Source organism: Erinaceus europaeus, chromosome 1 (genome assembly GCF_950295315.1).
Source record: "Erinaceus europaeus chromosome 1, mEriEur2.1, whole genome shotgun sequence".
Taxonomy (NCBI): domain Eukaryota; kingdom Metazoa; phylum Chordata; class Mammalia; order Eulipotyphla; family Erinaceidae; genus Erinaceus; species Erinaceus europaeus.
Genome location: NC_080162.1, coordinates 117,721,277 through 117,747,254, shown reverse-complemented (window position 1 = coordinate 117,747,254; position 25,978 = coordinate 117,721,277). Strand labels below are relative to the sequence as shown.

The 25,978-nt window shown below is 47.9% G+C and overlaps 2 protein-coding genes across 6 annotated transcripts in view; both read left to right on the top strand.

Annotated features, from left to right (window-relative positions):
* CLTCL1 (clathrin heavy chain like 1) overlaps positions 1-21,083 on the top strand; it is a 134,988-nt gene extending 113,905 nt beyond the window's left edge. For 2 of the 5 annotated variants that reach the window (XM_060195272.1, XM_060195261.1), the window contains 8 exons: positions 8,632-8,799; positions 8,891-9,040; positions 11,506-11,637; positions 12,009-12,119; positions 12,849-13,019; positions 16,693-16,914; positions 19,763-19,838; positions 20,592-21,083. In XM_060195272.1, the coding sequence (XP_060051255.1) occupies positions 8,632-8,799; positions 8,891-9,040; positions 11,506-11,637; positions 12,009-12,119; positions 12,849-13,019; positions 16,693-16,914; positions 19,763-19,838; positions 20,592-20,710 (1,149 nt within the window). In that variant the 3' untranslated portion in view covers positions 20,711-21,083. Of the gene's footprint in view, positions 1-8,631; positions 8,800-8,890; positions 9,041-11,505; positions 11,638-12,008; positions 12,120-12,848; positions 13,020-16,692; positions 16,915-19,762; positions 19,839-20,348; positions 20,389-20,591 lie in introns of all 5 variants that reach the window. The other 3 variants (XM_007520776.2, XM_060195289.1, XM_060195280.1) reach the window with 3 other exon arrangements.
* A 421-nt stretch (positions 21,084-21,504) lies between these two features.
* Positions 21,505-24,842, top strand: SLC25A1 (solute carrier family 25 member 1). The gene is made up of 9 exons (XM_007520775.3): positions 21,505-21,747; positions 22,020-22,127; positions 22,248-22,347; positions 22,433-22,571; positions 23,261-23,345; positions 23,477-23,581; positions 23,717-23,832; positions 23,922-23,995; positions 24,168-24,842. The coding sequence occupies exons 1-9, from the start codon at positions 21,627-21,629 to the stop codon at positions 24,280-24,282; spliced, it is 963 nt and encodes a 320-aa protein (XP_007520837.2). The 5' UTR covers positions 21,505-21,626; the 3' UTR covers positions 24,283-24,842.
* Positions 24,843-25,978: the final 1,136 nt, after the last annotated feature.

Here is a 25,978-nt window from a genome sequence, read left to right as displayed (position 1 = left end):
GTATTTTAAAAAATACTCTCCCTTTTCTTATGTCTATGGGCCTTTAGAAGCCCAGTTAATGGATTACACACAGAATCAGCTCTTAATGTAAGTTACTGAGAAGACTGAGTCAGTAATGTCACATAAACTACACCCTAAATCTCCATTGTGTGGCCCAAAGAGAGCATGGTTATCAAATATTGTAGAGGTAAAGGATATCCAGGAGTCCAACAGAGAGAGTTGTCAAGCTAGGCTTGTTGACTTTACAGGGCTTTCCTACTTCAAAGAAACGAGAAGTGAATTATAAATCCAACAGGGAAAGTAAGAAAGCAGTCCAGATACTGATGAACAAAATACCTAAATAATGGTGATATAGTGATGAGCATAGCTGCCTTCCAAAATACCTAAATAAAAGTGTTTGAGGGACCAGGTAGTGGTACACCTTGTTGAGTGCGCGTGTTAAACAGTGCAAGAACCAGACTTCAAGTCCTGAGTCCTCACCTTCAGGGAGGTGAGGAGGAAGGTTTCACAAGCAGTGAAGCAGTGCTGCCAAGTGTCTCTCTCCCTCTCTATCTCCCCCTCTCAGTTGCTCTGTTTCTACCCAATAAATAATGAAAATGCTTTTAAAAAAATGTTTGAACACTTGCTTTGTGCTGGGCTTTATTATTATATTGTCACAGAAGTCTTGACACATTTTTTTGCATAGAAAAAATAAACAATCCAATAAATAATTTAACAATGAATGAAACAGGAAAACTCTTGTTTAGTTCAACTTATACTCAGCAAGGTTAACTGATAGGCAGAAATCATATTTTAAAAGAGAGAAGTTATAGGAGAGTCTGGGCATATTTGGGGAATGGGTGCTTGCATGGAACTTCATAAAGGATCTTTCATGGCAGCACTGATTGACAATGTAGTATCTGAGCAGACACTTAGAGAATTTGAGAGCAAAAGAAGGGCTAATGGTAGGGGTATTTGATGGAACGGCTAGTAGCCAGGACAGAACCCAGAGACAGGAAGGTGCCATTTTTACAAGGAATTGCCATCAGGGGAAAGGGCAACCCAGAAGCCACCATGAAATGATCTGAGTGGGTGATCAGAAAGTTTTGGTTTGGTGCTGAAAACAGACTGTTCTAGTGCAGGTGGGTGGGAGAACAGGTGAAAATAGGAAAACTACTATGGTGGTGATACAGGAGAAAAAAAATTACTAATTTGGGAGTGTTTTTGGTTTTTGTGGGGTTTTTTTTTTTGCCTCCAGGGTTTGGTGCCTGCATTATGAATCCACTGCTCCTGGAAGCTATTTTTTCCCTTTTGTTTCCCTTGTTTATCATTGTTGATACTGTTGTTAGATAGGACAGAGAGAAATAGAGAGAGGACAGGAAGAGAGAGGGGGAGTGAAAGATAAACACCTGCAGACCAGCCTCACTGCTTTGAAGCATCCCCCTGCAGGTGGGGAGCCTGGGGCTCGAACCAGGATCGTTATGCTGCTCCTTGCTCTTTGCGACATGTGTGCTTAACCTGCTGCACTACCGCCCAGCCCCCAGGAGTGTGTGTGTATGTATATATATATATATAATATTTTTAAATATTTATCCCCTTTTGTTGCCTTTGTTTTATTGTTGTAGTTACTATTGTTGTTACTGATGTCGTCCTTACTGGATAGGACAGAGAGAAATGGAGAGAGGTTAAGACAGAGAGGGGGAGAGAAAGACAGACACCTGCATGCAGACCTGCTTCACCACTTATAAAGCGACTCCCCTGCAGGTGGGGAGCTGGGGGCTCAAACCGGGATCCTTACGCCAGTCCTTGTGCTTTGCGCCATCTGTGCTTAACCGCTGCGCTACTGCCTGACTCCCAAGGAGTGTATTTGTGTGTGTGTGTGTGTGTGTGTGTGTGTGTGTGTGTGTGTAATCTAGAGATTTTATTTACATGAACTTGCCTAAACAAACAAACAAATCCCAGAAGGAAGCAAATGTTTCTAAGACTTACAGAATTCTAGTGCTTATCTTTGGGAGGTGGAAAGGTGGGGATACAGAACTTTGGTGATGGTGGGTGTGTTGTGGAGCTATAGACTGTAATCTTACAAACTTTTAATCTATAATTAATCACAGATTAAAAAAAAAGAAAAGAAATATGCTATATTAGAGCTCTATAAGGATACAACCAAAGGTAATAAAACAATGTAGCATGGCATCTTTATGTCAGGGCCAAATAGTTTTGAGACAAATTAGATATAACTTTAGGCATTCAGTTCATCCCAAACTTATAAACTGACATTCTAACTGGGATCTTATATATTTACCCTATTTTTTTATTTAAGAAAGGAGACATTAACAAAAGCATAGAATAAGAGGGATACAATTCCGCACAATTCCCATAACCCGATCTCCACATCCCACCCTCTCCCCTGATTGCCTTCCCATTCTCTATCTTTCTGGGAGTATGGATCCAGGGTTGTTGTGGGAGGAGTGTATTTTTTAAATGCATTTATTTACTAGTGTAAGAGGGCAAGAGGAGAGAAAGAATCGGTGCGTCACTCTGGCACATGTGATACTGGAAATCCAACTTGGGGCCTCATACTTTGAAGTTCCAGTTGTACTACCTCCCAGGCCACTGGGGGTGTAGTTTGTTTGTGAAGAAACCCAGCTAAGACTAGGGAGATACTGAATAGGACTTGTATACAAGAGGTACCAGATTCAACCCCATGCACTACCAATCAGCTGAGTAGTGCTCTAGTAAAACAATTAATTATTAAATGTTTTCTCATTAATTAATTATTTAGAATAATTAGTGAAAAAAGGAACTCAGCTAGAAAGAGAATATAGGAACTGTTGGCATACAAGAAATGCATAAAGACAGGGAACTGAATGAGATTTTTTTTTTCTTAGCTCCCAAGTACTTTTTTTTTTTTTTACTTTATTGGGGGATTGATATTTTATAGTCGACAGTAAATACAGTAGTTTGTACATACATAGTATTTCTCAGTTTTCCACATAACAGTACAATCCCCTCTAGGTCCTCTGTCATCCTTTCCTAGGACCTGTACTCTCCCACCCACCTAACCCAGAGTCTTTTCCATTAGTGCAATACACCAACTGAATGAGATCTTTGAGTACTGGTAAAGAGGTTGCCAAGCCATTTCTTCAGGGCCTCCAGCCTAAGTTGGAGTAAAAAAAAACTCCAAGTGAGTATGATGTAAGGCAGCTGGATGGTCTGCTGGATGGGTTCCTGCTGACAGATGGAAAACTCAGACTGGAGGTTACAGGTAATATGATGTAGGTCTGGGGTGAGACAGCCTGACTGCTGTACTCTCAAGATGCTGCAGAGGAGTGGGAGCAGAACTTTGGAGCAGTTTCTACGGCAAAGAGGAGTAAATGGGATAGTAGTTGCTGCAAAGAAATGGGATAGTAGTTGCTGGGGTGGGGTGAGGGCATGAAATCAAGAAAGGGCATTTCAGATGGGAACAGCAGTAACAGGACTTTTGCTGTAGAGGGAAAGGAGGCAGCCATTGGCACAGCAGCCCCAGAGGCAGGAAACAATGGGCCTTAAAGCTCCTGGCTCTACAGAGGAGCCCCACAGTGTGCCTAAAGATTGATTGAGAAGCATACTGTCAGGGGTGTAGGTACACGGATTTTCATTTTCCCAAGGAACTAGGGGTATATTATCTATAGAGTGAAGTGGGGGGCTGGGTGGTGACGCAGCAGGTTAAGTGCACATGGTGCAAAGTGCAAGGACTGGCATAAGGATCCTGGTTCGAGTTCCCACCTGCAGGGGTTTTACTTCACAAGCGGTGAAGCAGGTCTTCAGGTGTCTTTCTCTCTCCCCCTCTCTGTCTTCCCTTCCTCTCTCAGTTTCTCTCTGTCCTATCCAACAATAATGACAGCAATAACAATAATAATGATAAAACAATAAGGGTAACAAAAGGGAAAAAATAGCCTCCAGGAGCAGTGGATTCATAGTGCAGGCACTGAGTCCCAGCAATAACCCTGGAGGCAAAAAAAAGTGAAGAGGGGGTGAGGGTAGATAGTATAGTGGATATGCAAAGAGATTCTGATGCTTGAGGCTCCAAAGTCCCAGATTCAATCCCCCACACTACCATAAGCCAGAGATGAGCAGTGCTCTGGTAAAAGAGAGAGAAGATGAAAAATGATGGGCGAGAGGTTGTTTCTAAGACTGAGAAGACTATAGTGGTTATCATGGGGAGTGGGGGGCATAGAACATTGGTGGTGGATGTGGTGTGTAACAAGATTATTTTATAATATAGTAAGTCACTGTTATAATATAGTTAGTCACTGTTATAATATAGTAAGTCACTGTTAAGTTACTAATTTCAAGAAAAAGTGAGCAGGGATTGAACACTGGTTCACCTGATAAAGCACACACATTACAGTACATAAGGACCAGGATCAAGCCCCCAGTCCTCACCTGCATGGGGAAGCTTTACAAGCGATGAAATAGTACTACAGGTGTCTTCCTCCTCCTCCTCCTCCTCCTCCTCCTCCTCCTCCTCCTCCTCCTCCTCCTTCTCCTCGTCCTCCTCCTCCTCCTCCTCCTCCTCCTCCTCCTCCTCCTCCTCCTCCTCCTCCTCCTCCTCCTCCTCCTCCTCCATCTCCACTTTCCTTCTCAATTTCTGCCTGTCTCTATCCAAAATAAATAAGAATGAGAAGAGGTTAAAATAGCTCTCTGGGTAGCAGTCTTGTAGGTTTGTGCTCGTTAATCCGAAGGGAAACTGTCAAGAGCTCAGGCAGCCAGTAAAGCACAGAGCACAGAGGCAGTAGGGGCTGGCCTCATATTGGCCATGAGATTTCAGCAAGATCTAAAAGGAAGAGAGTGGGACAGGATGCAGTTGGGTTCCCAAGAAGAACTGAAGTCTTGTGGGAGTTAGGATTCCAAATGGAGATGGAGATAGATATTATGGAGATAGATATTAAAACTAAAGATAGCACAAGAGATAGCATAATAGTTAGGCAAACAGTTAGACTGTCATGCCTGAGGCTCCAAGGTCCCAGGTTCAGTTCCCTGCACTACCATAAGCCAGAGCTGAGCAGTGCTTCCTCTTTATCTCTCTCTTTAAAATAAAACATTTATTTTTTAATTTTTATTTATAAAGAGGAAACACTGACAAAAACCATAGGATTAGAAGGGTACAACTCCACACAATTCCCACCACCAGAACTCCATATCCCATCCCCTCCCCTAATAGCTCTCCTATTCTTTATCCCTCTGGGAGTATGGACCATGGACCCAGGGTCACCATGGGATGCAAAGGTGGAAGATCTGGCTTCTGTAATTGCTTCCCTGCTGAACATGGGCATTTACAGGTCTATCCATACTCCCAGCCTGTCTCTCTCTTTCCCTAGTGGGGCGGGTCTCTGGGGAAGCAGGGCTCCAGGACACGTTGGTGGGGTCATCTGTCCAGAGATGTCTAGTTGGTATCATGGTAGCATCTGGAACCTGGTGGCTGAAAGAAGAGTTAATATATAAAGCCAAACAAATAGTTGACTAATCATGAACCTAAAGACTGGAATAGTTCAGATGAAGAGTTGGGGGGGGGTTCTCCATTTTGTAGATAGCTATTAGGCCTATTTTAGTTATATTCCAAAGGGCCCATGACTATACTAGTTTTTTTTTTCTTTTTTCCTAAGCCTGACATCTGATATGCAGGTGGATCCAAGTTATTGTCTGGGGAAATGATGTCATGGCTGGAAAAAGGACAAGAAATACGGCATATGTTCACATATATCCATAAATTAGGGCAAAATATATACCTGAAAGCAAAAGTGCACAGTAGCCTGCAGTGAGTCAGTATATGCAGCAAGCAAGTAGAAAGACCTAAAAAGACACCATTAAGTTCCTAATGAAATAGTATCTACAGGAGTCGGGCAGTAGCGCAGCGGGTTAAGCACACGTGGCACAAAGAGCAAGGAATGGCATAAGGATCCCGGTTCGAGCCCCCCGTTGCACACCTGCAGGGGAGTCACTTCATAAGCGGTGAGGCAGGTCTGCAGGTGTCTTATCTTTATCTCCCCCTCTCTGTCTTTCCCTCCTCTCTCCATTTCTCTCTGTCCTATACAATGACGACGACATCGATAACAACAATAATAACTACAACAATAAAACAAGGGCAATGAAAGTAAATAAATAAATTTTAAAAAAAGAAATAAGTACCTACTTAGACTTAGATACCCTCCTTACCTACTTCCTATTATACTTCTCTCAGTCATTCCAAAACTAACCTTATCAAAGTAAGGACTGCAAAAGCTGAATAAGGGCAAGAGACTGGCATACTTTAAAGATGACTCTTTAAAGTCACTGTCAGGCCACCCCATCAGCTGGGGCTCTAGTTGGGGAGTCTTGAGATTCCCAAACAGTCATGATGGGCCTAGACCTCAAATAAATCCCTCTCTCCATTGTCACTTCATCTCCATCAGGAACAACACAATAGACCCCTTTGTGGGCCCCCATAGGACCTTGCCCTCAACATGGATTAACAATGGCAGAAAATGTTCCATCCTCCAAAGGGAGGCTGGACAACATACTCTATCTTCCACCTGAGGAACATAGGTCCTGATATTGGGGCAGCTTGGAACGTTCCTACTCATGACCATAGAATGTGAGCTCAGATCTACAGGGATGCAGAGGTCACATAGGCCCGCTCCTAAACTGAATATGGGCCCCAGATCACATCAAGTCAATGGGGTTTACAATCAACAATAATTATACACCTTTCCTGTATTTGGGAGCTACTCTCTTATTTTTTTTAAAAAGACTAAAACTGGGAGTCGGGCTGTAGCACAGCGGGTTAAGCGCAGGTGGCGCAAAGCACAAGGACCGGCATAAGGATCCCGGTTCGAACCCCGGCTCCCCACCTGCAGGGGAGTCGCTTCACAGGCGGTGAAGCAGGTCTGCAGGTGTCTATCTTTCTCTCCTCCTTTCTGTCTTCCCCTTCTCTCTCCATTTCTCTCTGTCCTATCCAACAACAATAATAACTACAACAATAAAACAACAAGGGCAACAAAAGGGAATAAATAAATAAAATAAATATTAAAAAAAAAGTTTTATAAAAAAAAAAAGACTAAAACTGCCTCTAGGCGTGGCACACATTACAGTGCACAAGAACCTGGGTTCATTCCTCTGGTCCCCACCTGCAGGGGGAAGGCTTCACAGTTGGTGAAGTAGGGTTGAAAGTATCTGTCTCTCTCTTTCTCTATCTCCCCTCTTCTCTCAATTTCTCTCTGTCTCTATCCTTAATAAAACTTTAAAAAAGATTAAAACTAATAATCCTTAGATTCTACTTACTTATTTCCTGTTATATTTTTTATCATATCTCTCTTTAAGCTTTTTTAAAACTTTTTTTTAAAAAAGCTTTTTTTTCTCTGTTTTTTTCTTTATTTCCTTTTGTTGCCCTTGTTGTCTTATTGTTGTAGTTATTATTGATGTTGTTGTTGTTGTTGGATAGGACAGAGAGAAATGGAGAGAGGAAGGGAAGAGAAAGACAGACACCTGTAGACCTGCTTCACCACTTGTGAAGTGATTCTCCTGCAGGTGGGGAGCCGGGGGCTTGAACCAGGATCCTTATGCCGGTCCTTGCGCTTAGCGCCACGTGCGCTTAACCCGCTGCGCTACCGCCTGACTCCCTTTTTAAAACTTTTATTTATTTATTAGAGACAGAAGTTAAGAGGTATGGAGGAAGATAGACATGAAGCACTGCTCCACCACTCTTAAAGCTTCCCCCAGCAGGTGGAGGCCAGATATTTGAACCCAGGTCATTGTGCACTGTAATTTGTGCACTCAACCAGGTGCACACCTGATCCCTGTCATACTTATTTTTTAATTATTTATTTATTTATTATTGGATCGAGACAGAGAGAAACTGAGGGGGGTGGGAGAGAGAGAGACAGACACTTGCAGCCCTGCTTCACCATTTGTGAAGCTTTCCCCCTGCAGGTGGGGACCAGAGGTTTGGACCTGGGTCCTTATGCACTATAATGTGTGTGCTTAACTAGGTGTGCCACTGCCTGGCCCATCATACATATATTTTTTTTGCCTCCAGGGTTATTTTGGGGCTTAGTGCCTGTACTGTGAATCCACTTCTCCTGGAGGCTATTTTTTCCCCTTTTGTTGCCCTTGTTGTTTAGCGTTGTTGTTGTTATTGTTATTATTGCTGTCATTGTTGGATAGGACAAAGAGAAATCAAGAGAGGAGGGGAAGACAGAGAGGGGTACAGAAAGACACCTGCAGACCTGCTTCACTACCCCTGCAGTGACCCCCCTGCTGGTGGGGAGCTGGGGGCTTGAACTGGGATCCTTGCGCCGGTCCTTGCGCTTTGCACCACTTGGCTTAACACCACTTATCCTTAACCAGCTGCACTACCGCCCTCCCCCCATATTTCTTTTTATTAAAACTGCAATACAAAAAATAAGGCTACAAAGGAAAAAACAAAAATAACAATATTGATTTATAGTTAAACTTGAAAACTACAGTGAAGTAAACTAAATGAAGTGGTATAGTTTGTGACCCAGTAAAAAGCATTTCCTGTACACCTCCTTGAGTGTTAGCCTTCCCCTATTTTGAAACAGGTTCTGCTAGAGAGCAGCAGTAGACAGGTATGCATTCATTTACCCTGCCCTCTGTGTGCTGTCTGTTTGTCAGGATCGGGGCTACTTTGAGGAATTGATCTCCCTGCTAGAGGCAGCTCTAGGCCTGGAGAGAGCCCATATGGGCATGTTCACAGAACTCGCCATTCTCTACTCCAAATTCAAGCCACAGAAGATGCCGGAGCACCTGGAGCTCTTCTGGTCCCGTGTCAACATCCCAAAGGTAAACCAGCCTTTAATCTTGCTAGACTTTATTCTGACTGCTGTGTGTACATGTGACAGCATCCCAACACTTCGCTGTGCTGTTCTGTCAGGTGTTGAGAGCTGCAGAGCAAGCGCATCTCTGGGCAGAACTAGTATTCCTTTATGACAAGTATGAGGAGTATGACAATGCTGTCCTCACCATGATCAATCACCCTACTGATGCCTGGAGAGAAGGGCAGTTCAAGGACATCATTGCCAAGGTAAGAAGGGAGAGCAGGTGAGGCCAGTGTGTCTCGTGTTTCCTTCTGCCTGCCTCCAGCCTCCCAGAAGTTCACTCCCACATTACTCCCTCCCATGCATGGTGGTCCCAGCCCCAAGCCCTTCATTTCTGCACACACACACATACAGCCCACCCCACCCCCAGAGGGAGCACAGGTACGTGACAGGGACAGTAAATACCCACTGTGTAAAGACATGAGCCCAGGGCAGCCTCAGAATCCCTGATTTTCTCAGGTGATCCTCCTCCTGTATTTTTGGGAGGGGAGCTAAGTCAGAATCCTGACCTGTTCTACCAGCTACCAAAAACTTTAAGAAGGTGTCAGCTCTACATACAAGCACCAAATGGGTCTCTGTTCTTTTGTATTTTTTTCTGGAATGTTTGTCTCTCTCCCCCTCCCCTTTTTTTTTTTGCCCCCAGGGTTATTGCTGGGGCTCAGTGCCCGCACCATGAGTCCACTGCTCCTAGAGGCTGTTTTTGTTGTTGTTGTTGTTGTTGCCCTTGTTGTTCTATCATTGCTGTGGTTATTAATATCATTGTTATTGATGTCGTTGTTGGATAGTGCAGAGAGAAATCGAGAGAGATGGGGAAAACAGAGGGGAGAGAAAGATAGACACCTGCAGACCTGCTTCACTCCTTTTGAAGTGACCCCCCTGCAGGTGGGGACCCAAGGGCTCGAACCAGGATCCTTGCACCGGTCTTTGCGCTTCACACCATGTGCGCTTAACCTGCTGTGCTATAACACCTGACCCCTCTCTTCCATTTTTTAAGGGTTTATTTATTTATGATAGAAATAAAATGTTACCCTGATATATTTGATGTCAAAGATAGAACTCAAGACTGCATGCTTGAAAATCAGGCACTGTATCCACTATGCCACCTCCTGGTCCACTCCTGTCTCTGAGCTTAGCCTCACACCAACTCATGTGCTGTAAGTTTCTTGTACACATGAGAAGGTGAAGGGACAAGTGCTCTGATATCAGTCTCTATCTTCTTGCACTGAGTTTCCTCATTTTATTCCAGTAGCCTTGGGTAGATAGCTCATCCAAATGGCCTTTCCTATTTGTTGTCTGCCATGAAAGGTAGCATTCTAGTTGTGTTATTGTTGTTGTTGTTGCTTTATTTTTTCTCTGTTCTACTACTCCCAGAGTGAGGGCAAGGCTTCTCCCCACCTGGATCAGGGATGGTAAACTGTTGCCACTCAGATCCTGTCTGTGCCACATATGCTATTAAAGGCAGCTGTGGTGAGGTCAGTGTGTGCATGTAAATGTGTGTGTATGGGCTGCTCTCAACTTCTGCCCACGCTGACAGCTGTTAGAAGGGACTATCAGGGAGTCGGGCGGTAGTGCAGTGGGTTAAGCGCACGTGGCACAAAGTGTAAGACCGGCGGAAGGATCCCGGTTCGAGCCCCCGGGTCCCCACCTGCAGGGGAGTCACTTCATAGGCGGTGAAGCAGGTCTGCAGGTGTCTGTCTTTCTCTCCCCCTCTGTCTTCCCCTCCTCTCTCCATTTCTCTCTCTCCTATCCAACAACAACATCAATAACAACAATAACTACAACAATAATAATTAAAAACAAGGGCAACAAAAGGGAAAATAAATAAATATTTAAAAAATTTTAAAAAAAGAAGGGACTATCAGTCTTCTCTCTCAGGGCACACCAATCCCTCCTCCCTGCCTTATCTCCCAGCATCCCTCTTGCCTGATGAATGGTAGACGTTTAATATGACTGGAGACACCCACCCCACCAGCAACCCAGGCCTGACATCACTGAATAAAAGAACCAACCTGGAAGAAGGTTATAGAGCTGTAATGCATATATGCTCAGTGCAGAGGGTCTCTGGTCTCTGGTCTCTGTCCACAGGGACAGACACCAGACCCATCTGAGTCAGAATATGTGATGACAGTGAGTGCTGGGATGAGACTTTCCTAGTCCTGGGGACACTGGGTCAGTCAGGAATGGCCCAGCTCCTTCCATGTGGGGCTGTCCAGTGTGGGCCCAGAAACATCTTGCTTAGAGAGCAATAGGGATATAAAAGTATGTGCTGCAGATATGCTTATAGCTTCAGGCTGAGCTTCTGGAAGAAGACTGGGGCAATCATGCTTAGATGAAACCTTGTTTTGGTGTTTGGAATTGTCTTGCCTATTAATTCAGTCAACAGATAACCCACTAATGGTGACCCTGTGTCAGATAGTGGGGTGAGTACTGGTGTGAAAGATATGAAGATCTGTCTTTTACAGCACTGAGAGATAAATACTGAGGAGATAAATATCACAGAAATGGAAAAGAGGTATATCAGAGAAGTGCTTATTAGTCATATAAAGGTAGGCTCAATAGGCCTCACTAGTCAAGTACATTTGAGCAGAGACCAGAGAAGGTATGGTAATGGATTATGAGGCATCTGGAGCAGGCATGGAATGACCCTCGGATCTTCCCTGCATACATACAGGTGGCCAATGTGGAGCTCTGTTATAAAGCCCTAAAGTTCTATTTGGACTACAAACCTCTGCTTATGAACGACCTGCTAGTTGTGCTGGCGCCTCGGCTGGACCACACACGTACTGTCAACTTCTTTTCAAAAGTGAGTCATTGGGGGGGAACATAGCTCAGTGGTAGAGCATTTGACTACAAAAGTGAGTCATCTAAAACCCCAGGAAGGGTATGTTGTGCCAAGGTCATTTGAATGGAAGTACCTAAACAAACCATCTATCAAATTGATTGTCAGCCAGTTTGAATATTAAATGTATTAAACTGTTCTAGGTTTCAATATAATTTGCGTCCCAGCCAGAATGTCCATAAATGAAATTAGCATCTACTAAGTAACCCCGGCAGCCCATTTTGTGTGAGTATTGCAGGCATCTAAGAGGAGATCTGGAGCTGAGCGGTACACACTGAAACAGCAGTGTCATATAACAACTTCCTGAGTGCCCTACTGTTCTTTCAATTTGTCAGGCAGGCCAGTTGCCCCTCATAAAGCCTTACCTTCGGTCAGTCCAGAGTCACAACAACAAGAGTGTGAATGAAGCACTCAACCATCTGCTGATAGAAGAGGAGGACTATCAGGTGGGTGTAGGAATGGAGTCCTGTCAAGGTAGTAACAGCTCCCATGCCTTAGGTGAGCAGGACCAGCACCCTCTGCACGCTCTTAATACACTGATGTTGTCCACATCAGAGTTTTGGGCCCCATGGAACAGCATTGGTAGGTGGGTGCTAGAACTTACTTTCCTTGGTTTTTTTGTTTGTTTTAATTTTTTCACCAGTGCACTGCTCAGCTTTGGCTGGTGCTGCAGATAGAACCTAAGAGCTCAGAGCCTCAGGAAAAAAAGGTTCTTTTTTTTTTTTTTTTTTTTGCCTCCAGGGTTATTGCTGGGCCTCAGTGCCTGCACTACTGGAGGCCATTTTTTCCATTTTGTTGTTTATCATTGTTGCTATTATTGTGATGCTATCCTTATTGTTGGATAAGACAGAGAGATATCGAGAGAGGAAGGGAAGACAGAGGGGGAGAGAAAGACACCTGCAGACCTGCTTCATTGATTGTGAAGTGACGCCCCTGCAGGTGGGGAGCCAGGGGACTAGAACCGGGATCCTTATGCAGGTCCTTGCGCTTTGTGCCATGTGCACTTAACCCGCTGCACTACCGCCCAGCCCCAAAAGGTTATTTTCATAACCAGTATATAGTCTCCCTAGCCCCAGGGACTTCCTTTCTGCGGTGTGGTGATAGCAAACACCAGTATTCCCCTGGATGTGTGCTCCATTGTGGCCCTTGCTCACAGAAAGGCTCTGTCTTCCTAGGGGTTGAGGGCATCTATTGACGCATATGACAACTTTGACAACATTGCCCTGGCTCAGCGGTTGGAGAAGCATCAACTGATTGAGTTCAGGCGCATTGCTGCTTACCTGTACAAGAGTAATAACCGGTGGGCCCAGAGCGTGGAACTCTGTAAGAAGGACCATCTCTACAAGGTGAGTGTTGCTTTGCAGAGCAGCAGGGCTGATTCAGCATCCCACCATCAGTGTGTTCCCTGATGCCTTGGATGGGGCAATGGTCATCTAGGAGAGGGAGGGTGAAGATAGAGGAGAACATTTTTAGAATGCAGGTGACAATTGGGAGCAGCATGTAGAACCATTTTCTAACATTAACTTAGAGCCCTTTAAAAATTATTTTAATCCAGGAGTCAGATGGTAGCGCAGTGGGTTAAGCGCATATGGCACAAAGCACAAGGACTGGCGTAAGGATCCCAGTTCAAGCCTCTGGCTCCCCACCTGAAGTGGGGGGAGCAGCTTCACAGGCAGTGAGGCAGGTCTGCAGGTGTCTTATCTTTCTCTCCCCCTCCTCTCTCCATTTGCTCTCTGTCTTATCTAACAGTGATGACATCAATAATAACAACAATAGAAAAAAAAAGGGCAACAAAAGGGAAAATAAATTTTAAAAAAATATTTAAATCAAAAAAGATTTGTTCTCATGGAGTTATTTGTTTTTCCAGCAGTTATTTGTAAATATGCCACCTAAACAGAGTGTGGCAGCATTCTGTTGGCATCAGCTTTACTTCCTACCAAGATGAGGAATTTAGGAAAAAGGATCCTAAGTAGCATTCAAGGGCCAGGAGTTAGCTAACCTGGTAGAGCACATATTTAGCCATCACATGGGAGCATCCTACAGAGGGAAAGTTCTGTGAGCAGTGAAGCATTGCTGTGATGTTTCTTCTCTCTTATCTGCTATCTGGAAAGAAGAAAAAGAAAAGTGTCTACTAGAAATATTGAAGTTTTACAGGCATAAAGTCCCAGTGGAAGCCTGGCAGAAAAAAAAAATCACATTCAAAGTGCTCGTTTCTGCCATTGAGCTCAGCACCATCCTCAGGTCTGCACACAGTGCTGAGCATCTGCTGCCCTGGGCTGTCTAGAGAGATCCCAGTCCCTGAGGCATTGAAGCATTGCCATCATTCCCATTTACCAGTGGGGCAAAGTGCAGTGGCACAGGAGGACCCATGTTGCAACGTGCTGTGCCCTTGAGCCAATTGGAGACAGACCCCAGCACCCTCTCTGCAAGCCATGAGCATGACCTGAGGGTGTTACTCCTCCAATTCCTGAGTACTTTTCCAGAATGCATGGGGAGTGCCCCCACCCTTCTGCCATTGTAACTGACATCTTCTCATGGCATGTGGGCTAAGACCAGGCTTTCTTGACATCACATTCATGTCATTTTGCACCACAAATTGCCACCTCCTGACTGGAGGTAGTAATGACATCTCCTAGCTCTTACTAACATTGTTCATGGTCCTTCCTAAGATTCTGATGACTTATGAAGTGGGAGTTGGGAGAAAAGGCCACAAAAGCTCTAGGACCATATCTCAAAGTACTCAGGACTGGAGGTGGCAGCAAGACTCAGGCACAAGTGAAGGAAGCTATATCCCAGAGTCACAGCTGCCTTGTCCTGGTGTGCACGCCAGGAAATTAAAGGCACAGGCCCTCACCAGTGGGAGGAGTACCCATCCTCCTCCAGTTAGTGATCCCACCAGCAACATGTACCAGAAAGAGTATTCAGAAGTGTCCAAAAGAGTATCCAGACTGTCACTGGTAAAAAGTGGTAGTCTGGGGGCCAGGCACTGACACACCTGGTGAAGTGCTCACATTATAATGCAAAGGGACCCAGGTTCAATCCCCTGGTCCCTACCTGCAGGGGAAAGCTTCACAAGTGGTGACGCAGGGCTGTAGGTATCTCTGTTTCTCTTCTTCTCTGTCTCCCTCTCCACTCTCAATGTCTCTCTGTCTCGATCCAATAATAAAATAAATAATTTTAAAAAGAATTAAAGACTTTTGGGAGTCGGGCAGTAGCGCAGCGGGTTAAGTGCACGTGGCGCAAAGTGCAAGGACCAGCGTTAAGGATCCCAGTTCGAGCCCCCGGCTCCCTACCTGCAGGGGAGTCGCTTCACAGGCAGTGAAGCAGGTCTGCAGGTGTCTATCTTTCTCTCCCCTCTCTGCCTTCCCCTCCTCTCTCCATTTCTCTCTGTCCTATCTGACAACGACATAAATAACAACAATAATAACTACACAACAGTAATAAAAAAGGGCAAGAAAAGGTAAAATAAATAAATATTAAAAATTTTAAAAAAAGAATTAAAAACTTTTTTAAAATGGTAGTCTGCTCTCCAGAACAGTGGTTTCTATCTGTTTCTAGCTGAGGCAACTTTTATAACCAAGGAGTAATTAATTGGTTGTCACATGTGGGTGTGTAGTACTAGATCCAGTTGGTGAAGACCAGGTTTATACTAGAGAGCTCAAAATACACAGGCTCAAACCACATGTCAGTAGAACCACAATGAGCAGTGAGGAACTCTCCTGGATTGATATCTCGAGAGTAGCCAGTCTGTTGTTCTACCTCCCAGGAGTGAGTAGCCATATAGGCCCTCTGGGACTATGATGAAGCAACAAGAGATGCACTTTCCAGACTGTAGCTATACAATGTACAAGCATGATGAGCACTCGGGAAGGCCACTGGTGCTATGTAAGCTCTCTGGAAAGCCAGCTGAGCAGAGGGGCAGTAATTTGAGTGGTACTGCTGAGGAATGCTGAGCCAGAGTGACCTCTAATTGATGTGGGTGGTGTTGGCCACAAGGACAGATGATGACTGAAAGCAGTGATTGGGAGGCCAGGCAGTAGTGCACCTGGTTAAGCACTAATATTAAAATGCACAAGGACCCAGGTTCAAGCCCCTAGTCTCCACCTGCAGGGAGAAAGCTTCACAAGTGGTGAAGCAGGGGTACAGGTATCTCTCTGTCTCTCTTCCTTTCTATCACCCCCTTTCCTCTCGATTTCTACCTGTCTCTATCCAATAAATTAAAAAAAATAATTAAGAATAAATAAATAAATAAATAAGAGTTGGGTGATAGCACAGTGGGTTAAGCATATGTGACACAAAGCGCAAGGACCAGCATAAGGATCCCGGTTCAAGCCCCTGGCTTCCCACCTGCAGGGAAGTCGATTCACAAGCAGTGAAGCAGGTCTGCAGGTATCTATCTTTCTCTGCCCTTCCCTATCTTCCCCTCCTCTCTCCATTTCTCTCTGTCCTATTCAACAATGACAACAGCAATAACAATAATAACTACAACAATAAAACAAGGGCAACAAAAGGGAATAAATAAATAAAATTAAAAAAATAAAAGTAATGATTGGGAATGTATTTAGAATTTTTCCTGTCAGGAACAAAATGGTAAATCCCTGTTTCTTTGTACTGTTCACCCATCATGGTATCTCTGGCCTTTGCAAAAGGCAAATACTAGAACCATTACCATCTCCCTTCAGTGCCCACTCCCAAAGCAGTCTTGCATACTCAGTTTCTCATACCTTCTGGACTCTGCAGCTGGAGTTTCTACCTTCCAGGGTGCCTAGACTGGTAGCTGCACCTCCCTCTGGGAAGCTGAGCAGGTCTTCCAGAACCAGCTGCAGGACCATTGCTTCTTTCCAGCCCTTCTGGGGTTATTCCATCCTATCAGAGAGATGCCAAGACACAGGGACTCCTCTGCAGACAAAGGGGAACCTTCAAGGAGCCTGACACTATTCCCCCACCTGCTGACTCAGAAAGTTTCCTCAGATAGCATGAGCAAGTATGAGTCCAACTTTGCATCTGACTTGGTTGCAGGATGCCATGCTGCACGCTGCAGAGTCACGGGATGCGGATCTAGCTGAGAAGCTACTGCAGTGGTTCTTGGAGGAGGGCAAGAGAGAGTGCTTTGCAGCATCTCTCTTCACCTGCTATGACCTGCTTCCACCAGACGTGGTGCTAGAGCTGGCCTGGAGACACAACCTGGTTGACCTGGCCATGCCCTACTTCATCCAAGTGATGAGGGAGTACCTTAGCAAAGTAAGTACTGTCTCTCCTGTGGCTCTCTGGCCATATTATGGCTCTGTGGCATAATCTGTATCTCCTGCCAGGCCCAGAGGCCTTATGTTGGGCCCATGGAGATTGTCCAACCTGGATTTCTCAACCAGCCCTGGCTGCTTTCTGAAGTAGCCTCTTGCCTTCACATTTGAATACTTTTTGTCTATCATCAGCCTCCTATAGAGAGTCCTCAGCTGGGTAGAGCTAGCAGTTGCCTAGCAACCTGAGCAGACTGCCTAGGGGCAACAAACAGTGTGCTCAGTAGTAGCCCAGGACTTAAGCAATAGCATTCAAGTGCCAACCTGTGGGCCATCTTCCTTTCAGCACACTTATCAGAAAGTCTTAGGTGCAGCTGCTGGTGAGCATGTTGTGATAAGCCCCCTTTTACTGAGCAACTAGGAGGAATGTTAACACATTTCTTTTCACATGTTGATAAAACAGTCATTCTCTACAGCTGCAGATGCACCAAAGTTCAGGTCTGAAGCTCACAGGTGAAGGCAAGACTCAGATCTACATCTCCCTGGCCCAGTGATTATACCTCTTGCTCAGTACAGTGATTATACCTCTTGCTCTGCCAACCACTCTGGATGTCACTTGTCCCTGGTGCCTCTCTCTGATTTTCCTCGAAGATATATGAACTACTTAACAAGGCAACATTGTCTGGCTTTAAAACTTTCCTGGTGTGTTGCAGCCTGGAACTTAGCTTTAGCTGCTGTATCATCTGGTCTGATTTGTTTGTAATGCTGTGAAAAAGCCACCATTCATCAGTACCTATCTATCCAGTTGTTTACATGAACTTCAAGCCAAATGGAGCTCTACTGATGCCAGAAAGTCACCAGCCTGAGGTTTCTTTCAGCGATGGGATGGAAAGGAAGGGGTCTCCTAGAGTCAGTGTAGAAGTTTGGAAAGAAACTACTGGGTAGGTTCCAGTTGCCAGTTTTGGACTATAAGAACTTACTTTCCCTGCTGCTCACAGAGCCATCCCATGAGCCTCTCAAGGCAATTACTCTGCTGTAGGAGAGCAGGGCCAACTAGAGTGCATTCTCAGTGTGAGACCTCAGACTCTCTAGAAGGCAAGGAGACAGCCCTAGCCTTTGTGGCCTGAGGTGCCCAGAGAATACAGGTTTGTTGACTTTACAAAGGTCTCTGGTTCCTCAGCCATAAGTCTCTATAGGAGATGTTTGTGCTATGTGGAACTTATCTATGCAAATCACTCTGCCTACAATCATTTGCTCTTCTCATTCCTAAGTTATGAACCTGAAAGCGGCCTGTTTTTTGAGCCCCTCATGAAGGATGAATGTGACTTTAATCTCTTCCTGGAAGTGTGATCCACCTGTTAACATAAGAGGAACTGGATTTACTCAAATCCTTATTGCTGGAGAGGTTGGACCCCCATTCCTAACCCCTCCCTGGATCCTCAAGGACTTGAGAGAACACATTCCTTCTCTGGTAATTGACAGTTCTGATAGGCATTGTCACTTTGGTCAGCACTGTAGCCGCACAGCTCACCTAGCTGCCTTCCTACTGGAAGGGCCCTGTACCTTGATCCAGGATTCACAGAAACCTCCACTTGCCCTTCGTGCTCACTGTCAAGGTGGGAGAGGAAGGGCTTGGAGAGGGCTTTTCTTGGTCATTGGTGGGGTAGAGGCAGACTTTTACCTGACATCATGCTGTGAGGAAACAGTGCCTAAACATGGAGAATTGGGTGCAAGACCTCTTGATTCATCTGGCAATCTTGAGGGCCTACTTGGAGACACCACCTCTCTCCCCAGGTCCTCTTTTCTAGTAAGTAAGGATCCTCACCCTGGGTGTTGGCTAACTGAAAGAAGAAATGGACCATGAGGAAGGTGGGAAGGGGGAGCACACAGGCTGGTTACTGGGTTGTCTGTGCCAGGATTCCACCATCTGGCCCCATCTCTCCCAGATCCTTCAGGGCAGATGATTCTTTCTTCTTTTACCTGAGTGCTTATTTGAGAGTTCTAGACACTCAGTTGCTGTTGGCCCCACTAGTGCTGTTTGCACTGCAGTCCCCATGGTTACTGTCTCTGTGTTACCTGTCTGAGTCTGTACCAATCTATGGGCACTGTACAGGGCAGTACCTGGTGAAACTTTGAGAAAGAACAAGGAGGATGCCTATTTTCAGATATCTATCATAGTCTCCACCTCCTAGGTAGCATGTCCTCCACGCTAGGTGGAATGTCCCATATGTTAAGTATGTGGAGGATTGATCAGCTTAAACTGACTAAAAGCAGAAAGCACTACATTACTTAGCAGTGTACTTCTGTCCAGAGGACAGTTTAGCCCACTGAGCCATGACACATTTACAGCCTGCAGTCACTGGACATGGGACAAGAGCCCACTTAGAAAACAACAGACTGGAACAGTGGCTAGGATTCACCAGGGACCCTCTGGGTGCCCCTTCTCCATCTGGTTACAGAAGGTTTATATAATTTAAATATTTTTATTTAATATTGGATAGAGGCAGAAATTGAGAGGGGGAGAGAGAGGGAAAGAGGCAGAGACACCAGCAGCCCTGATTTACCATTGTGAAGCTTTTCCCCCTGCAGGTGAAGATCAGGGGCTTAAACCCAGGTCCTTGTGAACTATAATGTGAGCACTTAACCAGGTGTGCCACCGCCTGGCCCACTAGGTTGCACCTGTGGGATGCAGTAATGGTTACTGTGGGCACAGTATCTGCCCTGCATGCTGGTCAAGAGCTCTTACCTCTTCTGGAGGCTGTGTGCTTGCTTCTCAGCTCCTGGCTCACCCCAGGGCTCAGATCACACTTGACCTGTGAGGTGGATGACCACATACTTTGACTTCGTTGCAGGTGGACAGACTAGATGCCTCAGAGAGCCTGCGCCAGCAAGGAGAGCATGTGGTGGAGCCTGCTCCTCTTCTGTTTGGTAGGTTGTCCCCCCATAAGTTCTAGTCTCTTGTTCCCTAAAGAGGGAGAGGGGATTCATACCACCCTTTCCTGGTTGGGATTCAGATCAGGGTGGGAATGGACAAGGCAGGGAACAGGAAGACCACATAGCTGATGGGTGTGGAGCTTAGTACTCAGGTATGTTGGTATACAGCCACACTGCTCCCTGTTCTGAGAGCACCTGCTTTCTGGTGAGAGTGCCCCTGCCTTGCTGCCCAGCTGCAGGCTGCTTCTGTTTGCCAGGTGCCAGGCCTTCAAACAACAGGACTCTTGCTGGCATTGCATTTAAGAGCCTGCCTGAATGGCCAGGTTGTTGAGAAGATGAATGGGTTGTGTCAGTGAACAGAGAGGCTGTTGACTCCTGGAGTACCTTGCGAGGCTAACAGGCCTAAGGGTGTGAGTGAGCCTGGCTGAAGCTTCCCATTAAATGTGCTCTTCTCTGGGTCACTGTGCCCACCCACCATTAATGCCAATCTGGTCTTTTATTTAGATTTTGATGGGCATGAATGAGATCCAGTCAGTTGAGCTGAGTAAGTGTCTCATTTTGGGAATAGTTTGCCCTCTAGTGTGACTGGCCTGCTGCTAAGCACCACACAATAGCAGTTCCCACAACCCTGCTTCCAGGCTTCTGCTAAGGGTTGCGGTAGCCTCAGGGTGGTGTTTGACCCTGCTCCTTAGGGTGTGGGGGCAGGGTACATCGGGAGTTCTTTTACCCTGGCTTTCTCCCTCACAGGCCAGCAGCTGATGCTGACAGCAAGCCCTGCTGCAGGCCCAGCCCCTGCCAACTTCCCCTATGGATACACAGCCACTCCTGCTCTCACCCCGCCTCCCGCATATGGCTTCAGCTCATAGTGGACGCAGCAGCATCACCCACCTCCCCTTACACACACACACTGAATTATTTGCCTCCCCCCGGATGCAGAGAACACCCTGGCGGGTGGTGGAAATTTTTTTGCTGGTAATGCTGATGATGGCTGCCTCTGGCCCCAAGGCCTGGGGAGGCTAGGGGGAGCCACTGCTTGCACCAGGACAGCTCCAGCTGCCGGCCTGCCTCAGGAGCTGTTGTCTGTGGTGATGCCTGGTGCTTGGCGGAGGCTGCCCTGTCCACACTGGCTGAGCTGCCCCCTCTTGGCCGCTTTGTAGACAGCTGAGCAGACCTTACTTATAACCTGGCTCAGAGCCTCCTACCTATCATGAATAATAAAAGTCGGTTTATCAAGGCAAAGCTTCCCTGCTTAGTGCTGGTTTGAAAAGGAGGGGACAAAAGATCCTTGGGCACCACTTTGGGGGTGGGGGACCTGCGTCGGCCCAGAAGGGGGAGTGCCACTGTATTTGAGGTCTTGCCCCATGCACATTGCACTGAGCGCTAAATCCCCTAGGGGAGTGGTGACCCACCAGGTGAGCAAACCCCACTTAACCGATGGACGCGCCTGCCCCTTTGCCCACACCACCTCCGGGGGTCCAGCCCCGACGCAGCGCCCCCCAACCCGGCAGTGCAGCCCCCCTCCCCTTCAGGGCCTTCGCGGACCCACACCGACCATTGGCCGGACTGCCGGACCCGCCCACACCCGCTTGACACGCCCCGCCCTGGCCTCAGTTTCCCGGCCGGCTCGAGGCGGGCCGGAGGCGGGGCCCGGCTCGGACCACGCGGGGTGGAGCTGGGAGCTGACGCGGCCGCCCCGCCTCCCGGACCATAACTGGCTGCGGACTGCACGGCGCGGCGCGGCGCGGCGCAGGAGGCTCGGACCCGAGACCAGTGTTCGGACCCATGGTCATCGCCGAGAGCCCCGCCTGCCCGCCCGCCATGGCCGCGCCTCGCACACTGGCGGCCGCCGCGCCCTCGTCTGGGAAGGCCAAACTGACACACCCCGGCAAGGCAATCCTGGCAGGTGGGTGCTGTGGAGCGCGACCCCCAGCCCACGCGCCCTACCGCGCTTGCTTCCAGGGAGAATACCCCCCCGGGGCTGCTAGGCCCCGCCTCTCACTTCCGGGTGTGGCGGGGGCGCGGCCCAGGTCTGGTGGACACCGGGGTTTGTGCAACGTGGGGCCCCTGTGGGGATCTGGCTGACTCTCCCCTCCGCACAGGCGCAAGGCAAAGTGCGGGGCGGGGGGAGGGGCGGGACGGGAGTTCGGGTCTCAGCACGGCTCCGGCTTCCTGCAGGCGGCCTGGCGGGCGGCATCGAAATCTGCATCACCTTTCCCACTGAGTACGTGAAGACGCAGCTCCAGCTGGACGAACGAGCGCACCCGCCGAGGTACCGGGGCATAGGTGAGTCTGGGGCGGCCAGCGAGGGAGAGGAGGGCGGTCCCTGAGGCGGGGTGGTGGGCGGGAGCTGCAGGGAGTGGGGCGGGGCCCTGGGGGCGCTGACTCTTCCCCCCCACCCCGCAGGAGACTGTGTGCGCCAGACGGTCAGCAGCCATGGCGTCCTGGGCTTGTATCGAGGTCTCAGCTCCCTCCTCTACGGCTCTATTCCCAAGGCGGCTGTCAGGTGAGACGAACTGGACTGAAGTGACCCGGGAGAAAGTCCTGGGTAGGGACAGCACCTTGCTTATACCACTGCCGCCTGCCCACAGGTTCGGCACCTTCGAGTTCCTCAGCAACTACATGCGGGATTCCCAGGGTCGGCTGGAGAGCACTCGCGGACTGCTGTGCGGCCTGGGCGCCGGCGTGGCCGAGGCAGTGGTGGTTGTGTGTCCCATGGAGACCATCAAGGTGGGGAGGGTTCTAGCTGGGAGAAGGGGAGGCAAGGCTGCAGCGGGGACTGCCTGGAGAGCACTCTGTGAAATGTAGTGGTAAGATGTTAAGCAAGGTGATTTTAAAAAACACTTTACTTTTTTAGTTAACTTTTTAAAAAAATTATCTTTTATTTATTGGCTAGAGATAGCCAGAAGTAGAGAGGGTAGGAGGAGATAGGAAGAGAGAAAGAGACACCTGTTGTCCTGCTTCCTCCTGCAGGTGTTGACTAGGGGCTCAAACCCAGGTCCTTGGCCATAGTAAAATGAGCATGTGCATTCAATCTGGTGCCACCACCCAGCCCCTGAAAAACACTTATAAACAGAAGAGATAAAGCAGGACTACTGCCTAAACTGTAGGAAATAGTAAACTTAAAGATTCTTTCATAAGGTCTACAGTACTTTGGGTGGCTAGACCTGTTTCCAGGTGAAGAAATGCACATGCAGTCTTCATTATTTGATTATGGTCATTATTATTACTACTATCGTTATTATTATTATTTCACCAGAGCACTGCTCAGCTCTGGTTTATAATGGTGTGGGGATTGAACCTGGGATTTTGGAAGCTCAGGCATGAGAGTCTCTGCATAATGATTATGCTATCTACACCCACACTTGCAGCCTGCACCTGACCTTAGTGATCTTTGGATCCGCTTCCCTTTCTCCCAGGTGAAGTTCATTCATGACCAGACTTCCCCTAACCCCAAGTACAGAGGGTTTTTCCATGGGGTCAGGGAGATTGTTCGAGAACAAGGTAAGTCACTTGGCCTACCTCTTCTGGCCTAAACTTTCTGTTCCTGCCTTGGTGCTCAAGTGTATGACTTTCCCTAGTCCATGACTGAGGCTTGGGAGGCACCAATGTGACCCCCAGGCCTGCCTGCCCAGGTCTGAAGGGGACATACCAAGGCCTCACAGCTACTGTGCTGAAGCAGGGATCCAACCAAGCTATCCGATTCTATGTAATGACCTCCCTGCGCAACTGGTACCAGGGTAAGTCTGCAGGTTCTAAGACCCCATCCTGTAAAAGCCCCCCATTTTTATAGATCCTAATCTAGGCTCCCCCAGCCCCTCAGAGTCCCTTTACCTTTCTATCTCCATGTAACCCTAACCCCCACCTGTATCCAGGAGATAACCCCCAGAAGCCCATGAACCCACTGATCACTGGAGTGTTCGGAGCTATTGCAGGTGCAGCCAGTGTCTTCGGGAACACCCCTCTGGACGTGATCAAGACTCGGATGCAGGTGGGGATGGTTTCTGAAAGTGGGATGGATGGGAGCAACTTGGGGCTGAGGGTAGCCACTGAGCATTGTGGCATGCTGTTGTCCTGCAGGGCCTGGAGGCACACAAATACCGTAATACATTGGACTGTGGCTTACAGATTCTGAGGAATGAAGGGCTCAAGGCGTGAGTGGGGAGTAGAAGGGCTGTTGTTCCCACCCTAGGCTTTCCTGTCCTTACCTCTTGCTCTCCAACCCATCTGCCAGGGAGGTCTCACCTTTGGATCCTCCCTCCCTTCCCAGGAGCAATGTCTTTCATATTCCTCATCTCTTGTGTCCTCTCCACCCTGCACCCCTAGATTCTACAAGGGTACTATTCCCCGCCTGGGCCGGGTCTGCCTGGATGTCGCCATTGTGTTCATCATCTACGATGAAGTGGTAAAGCTGCTCAACAAAGTATGGAAGACAGACTGAACCCGGAGGGCTTGCATAGGCCTCCGTCCTCTTCTCACAATTCCAGTGCAGTTGTGCCAAAAGGCTCTCTAATCCTAGCCCTTGCACTTGTGGCCTGGGCATGCCCCTATAGCCTCTGAGTCCATGTGTCCTATAGTGCTGTGTCCTGTGGTCTGTATGTCACCACCGTTGTGTCCATGTGTTAACTGAGGCTAGGCTAGGTATCTCCTCTGACCTATGAATCTGTGGCCACTTGTCCATGTGCTTATTCATGAGCTGTGTGCCTGTGTTTCATGTTGTGTGTTCATATGACCCTGTGGCCTGGGTCTACGGCCCTATAGTCATAGCCCGGTCCCAGCCCGGTGCCTTCCACCCTTGTCAGCAGGGCTCCCTGCCCCAGCCTACCACAGCTGCCTCTGGGCCTCAGCCTGGCCTCACTGCATTCCAGGGGCCACGTGCCCCCTGCTTCTCCTGCCACTGGCCTTAACTGGCCCTCGGGCCCTCCCTCCACCTAGGACAGGGTGGCATTTGCCACTCTCAGGACCACCCTCCCAAGGCAGAATAAACCAGATCCTGTCACAGCCTGCTGTACCTTTGTGAGCCCATCCATGGATGTACTGTGAGGGCCCGGCTTTCTCAAAAAAGTGGTAAAGACTTCATTTGAGTGCACTGGCAAGGGGATAGGGCAGCAGACTCAGGTGGGTGAACCAACTGTGGTGACAATGTCAGCCCTCACACACACACCCCCAAGAGTCCTAGCATCAGACTTGGGGGGAGTTGGGTGCTGGGGTGTAGGCTCTATTTGGACCTTCTCTGTGACCTGTGGGGAAGATCCTGCAGGACCAGCACTGAGTAGACAGCACTGCCTGGAAGCCTATGGCCTTGCCCACCATACTTCTTGGTTAGCTTTCAGGGAATTGCTTGGGGCTGTAAAACTGAGGTGGAGTAGCCAGATTCTGGTTCCCTGAGGCTCTCAATAGTGCAGGAAGGGAAATCCTCCTTTACCCAGGTTGAGAAGCTACTACCCTGGGGCAGAAATATGTAGAGCTATCTTTGCTGGACTTACAGGACTGCTGGGTACCTCACTCCACAGCCTGAACCTTAGGGGAACCAGTCTTGGTATTGGAGGACAGGTGCTTGTGGCCTAGGTCTCCTCGTATGCCTCCTGTAATCTACCCCACACACACACCTGAGATCAGGGACTGGGAACTCTTGAGCCCAGTGGGGAACCATGGGCAGTATGGGCTCATCCTGTGCCCCATGCTATATGGGGGCAGAAAGTACTTTCCTGTTCAGTTGGCTGGATGTAAGTCCTTTAAAGGTTTGGCTCTGAATGGGGAGTAACTTGCCAACAGAAATATGCCACGGGTCAGGCCGTGAAGCTGCTCCTTTGGAGGGAGAGTCCAGCCTGACTACCTCGCATAGCACCCAGATCTCTGGAATTAGTGTACAGGCATTCTAAGGTAGATCCGAGGGCCAAGTGTGGGCGTTGGGGGTGGAAGAAAAACATGCTTCTCACAGCTTTATGAGAGCAACTGGACTGTGGACTCTTGGTACTCACAGACAACCAGCCTTTGTCACAGTGGATATGATAGGGCCCAGACCACACAAACACCCTGACCCCAGGCCTCTGGCACTTAAAAGATTTATTGTGGGAGTGAAAATGGGTCATGAGCAACACAGGCCATTGGGGCCAGAGAGGTGCATGGTTCCCCTG

Excerpts from the sequence above, each read along its gene's own strand:
- SLC25A1 (XM_007520775.3), top strand. The coding sequence starts at position 21,627 with ATGGTCATCGCCGAGAGCCCCGCCTGCCCGCCCGCCATGGCCGCGCCT. Across the intron at positions 22,348-22,432 it reads ATTCCCAAGGCGGCTGTCAG|GTTCGGCACCTTCGAGTTCC; the intron begins GTGAGACGAACT and ends GCCTGCCCACAG. Across the intron at positions 22,572-23,260 it reads GTCCCATGGAGACCATCAAG|GTGAAGTTCATTCATGACCA; the intron begins GTGGGGAGGGTT and ends CCTTTCTCCCAG.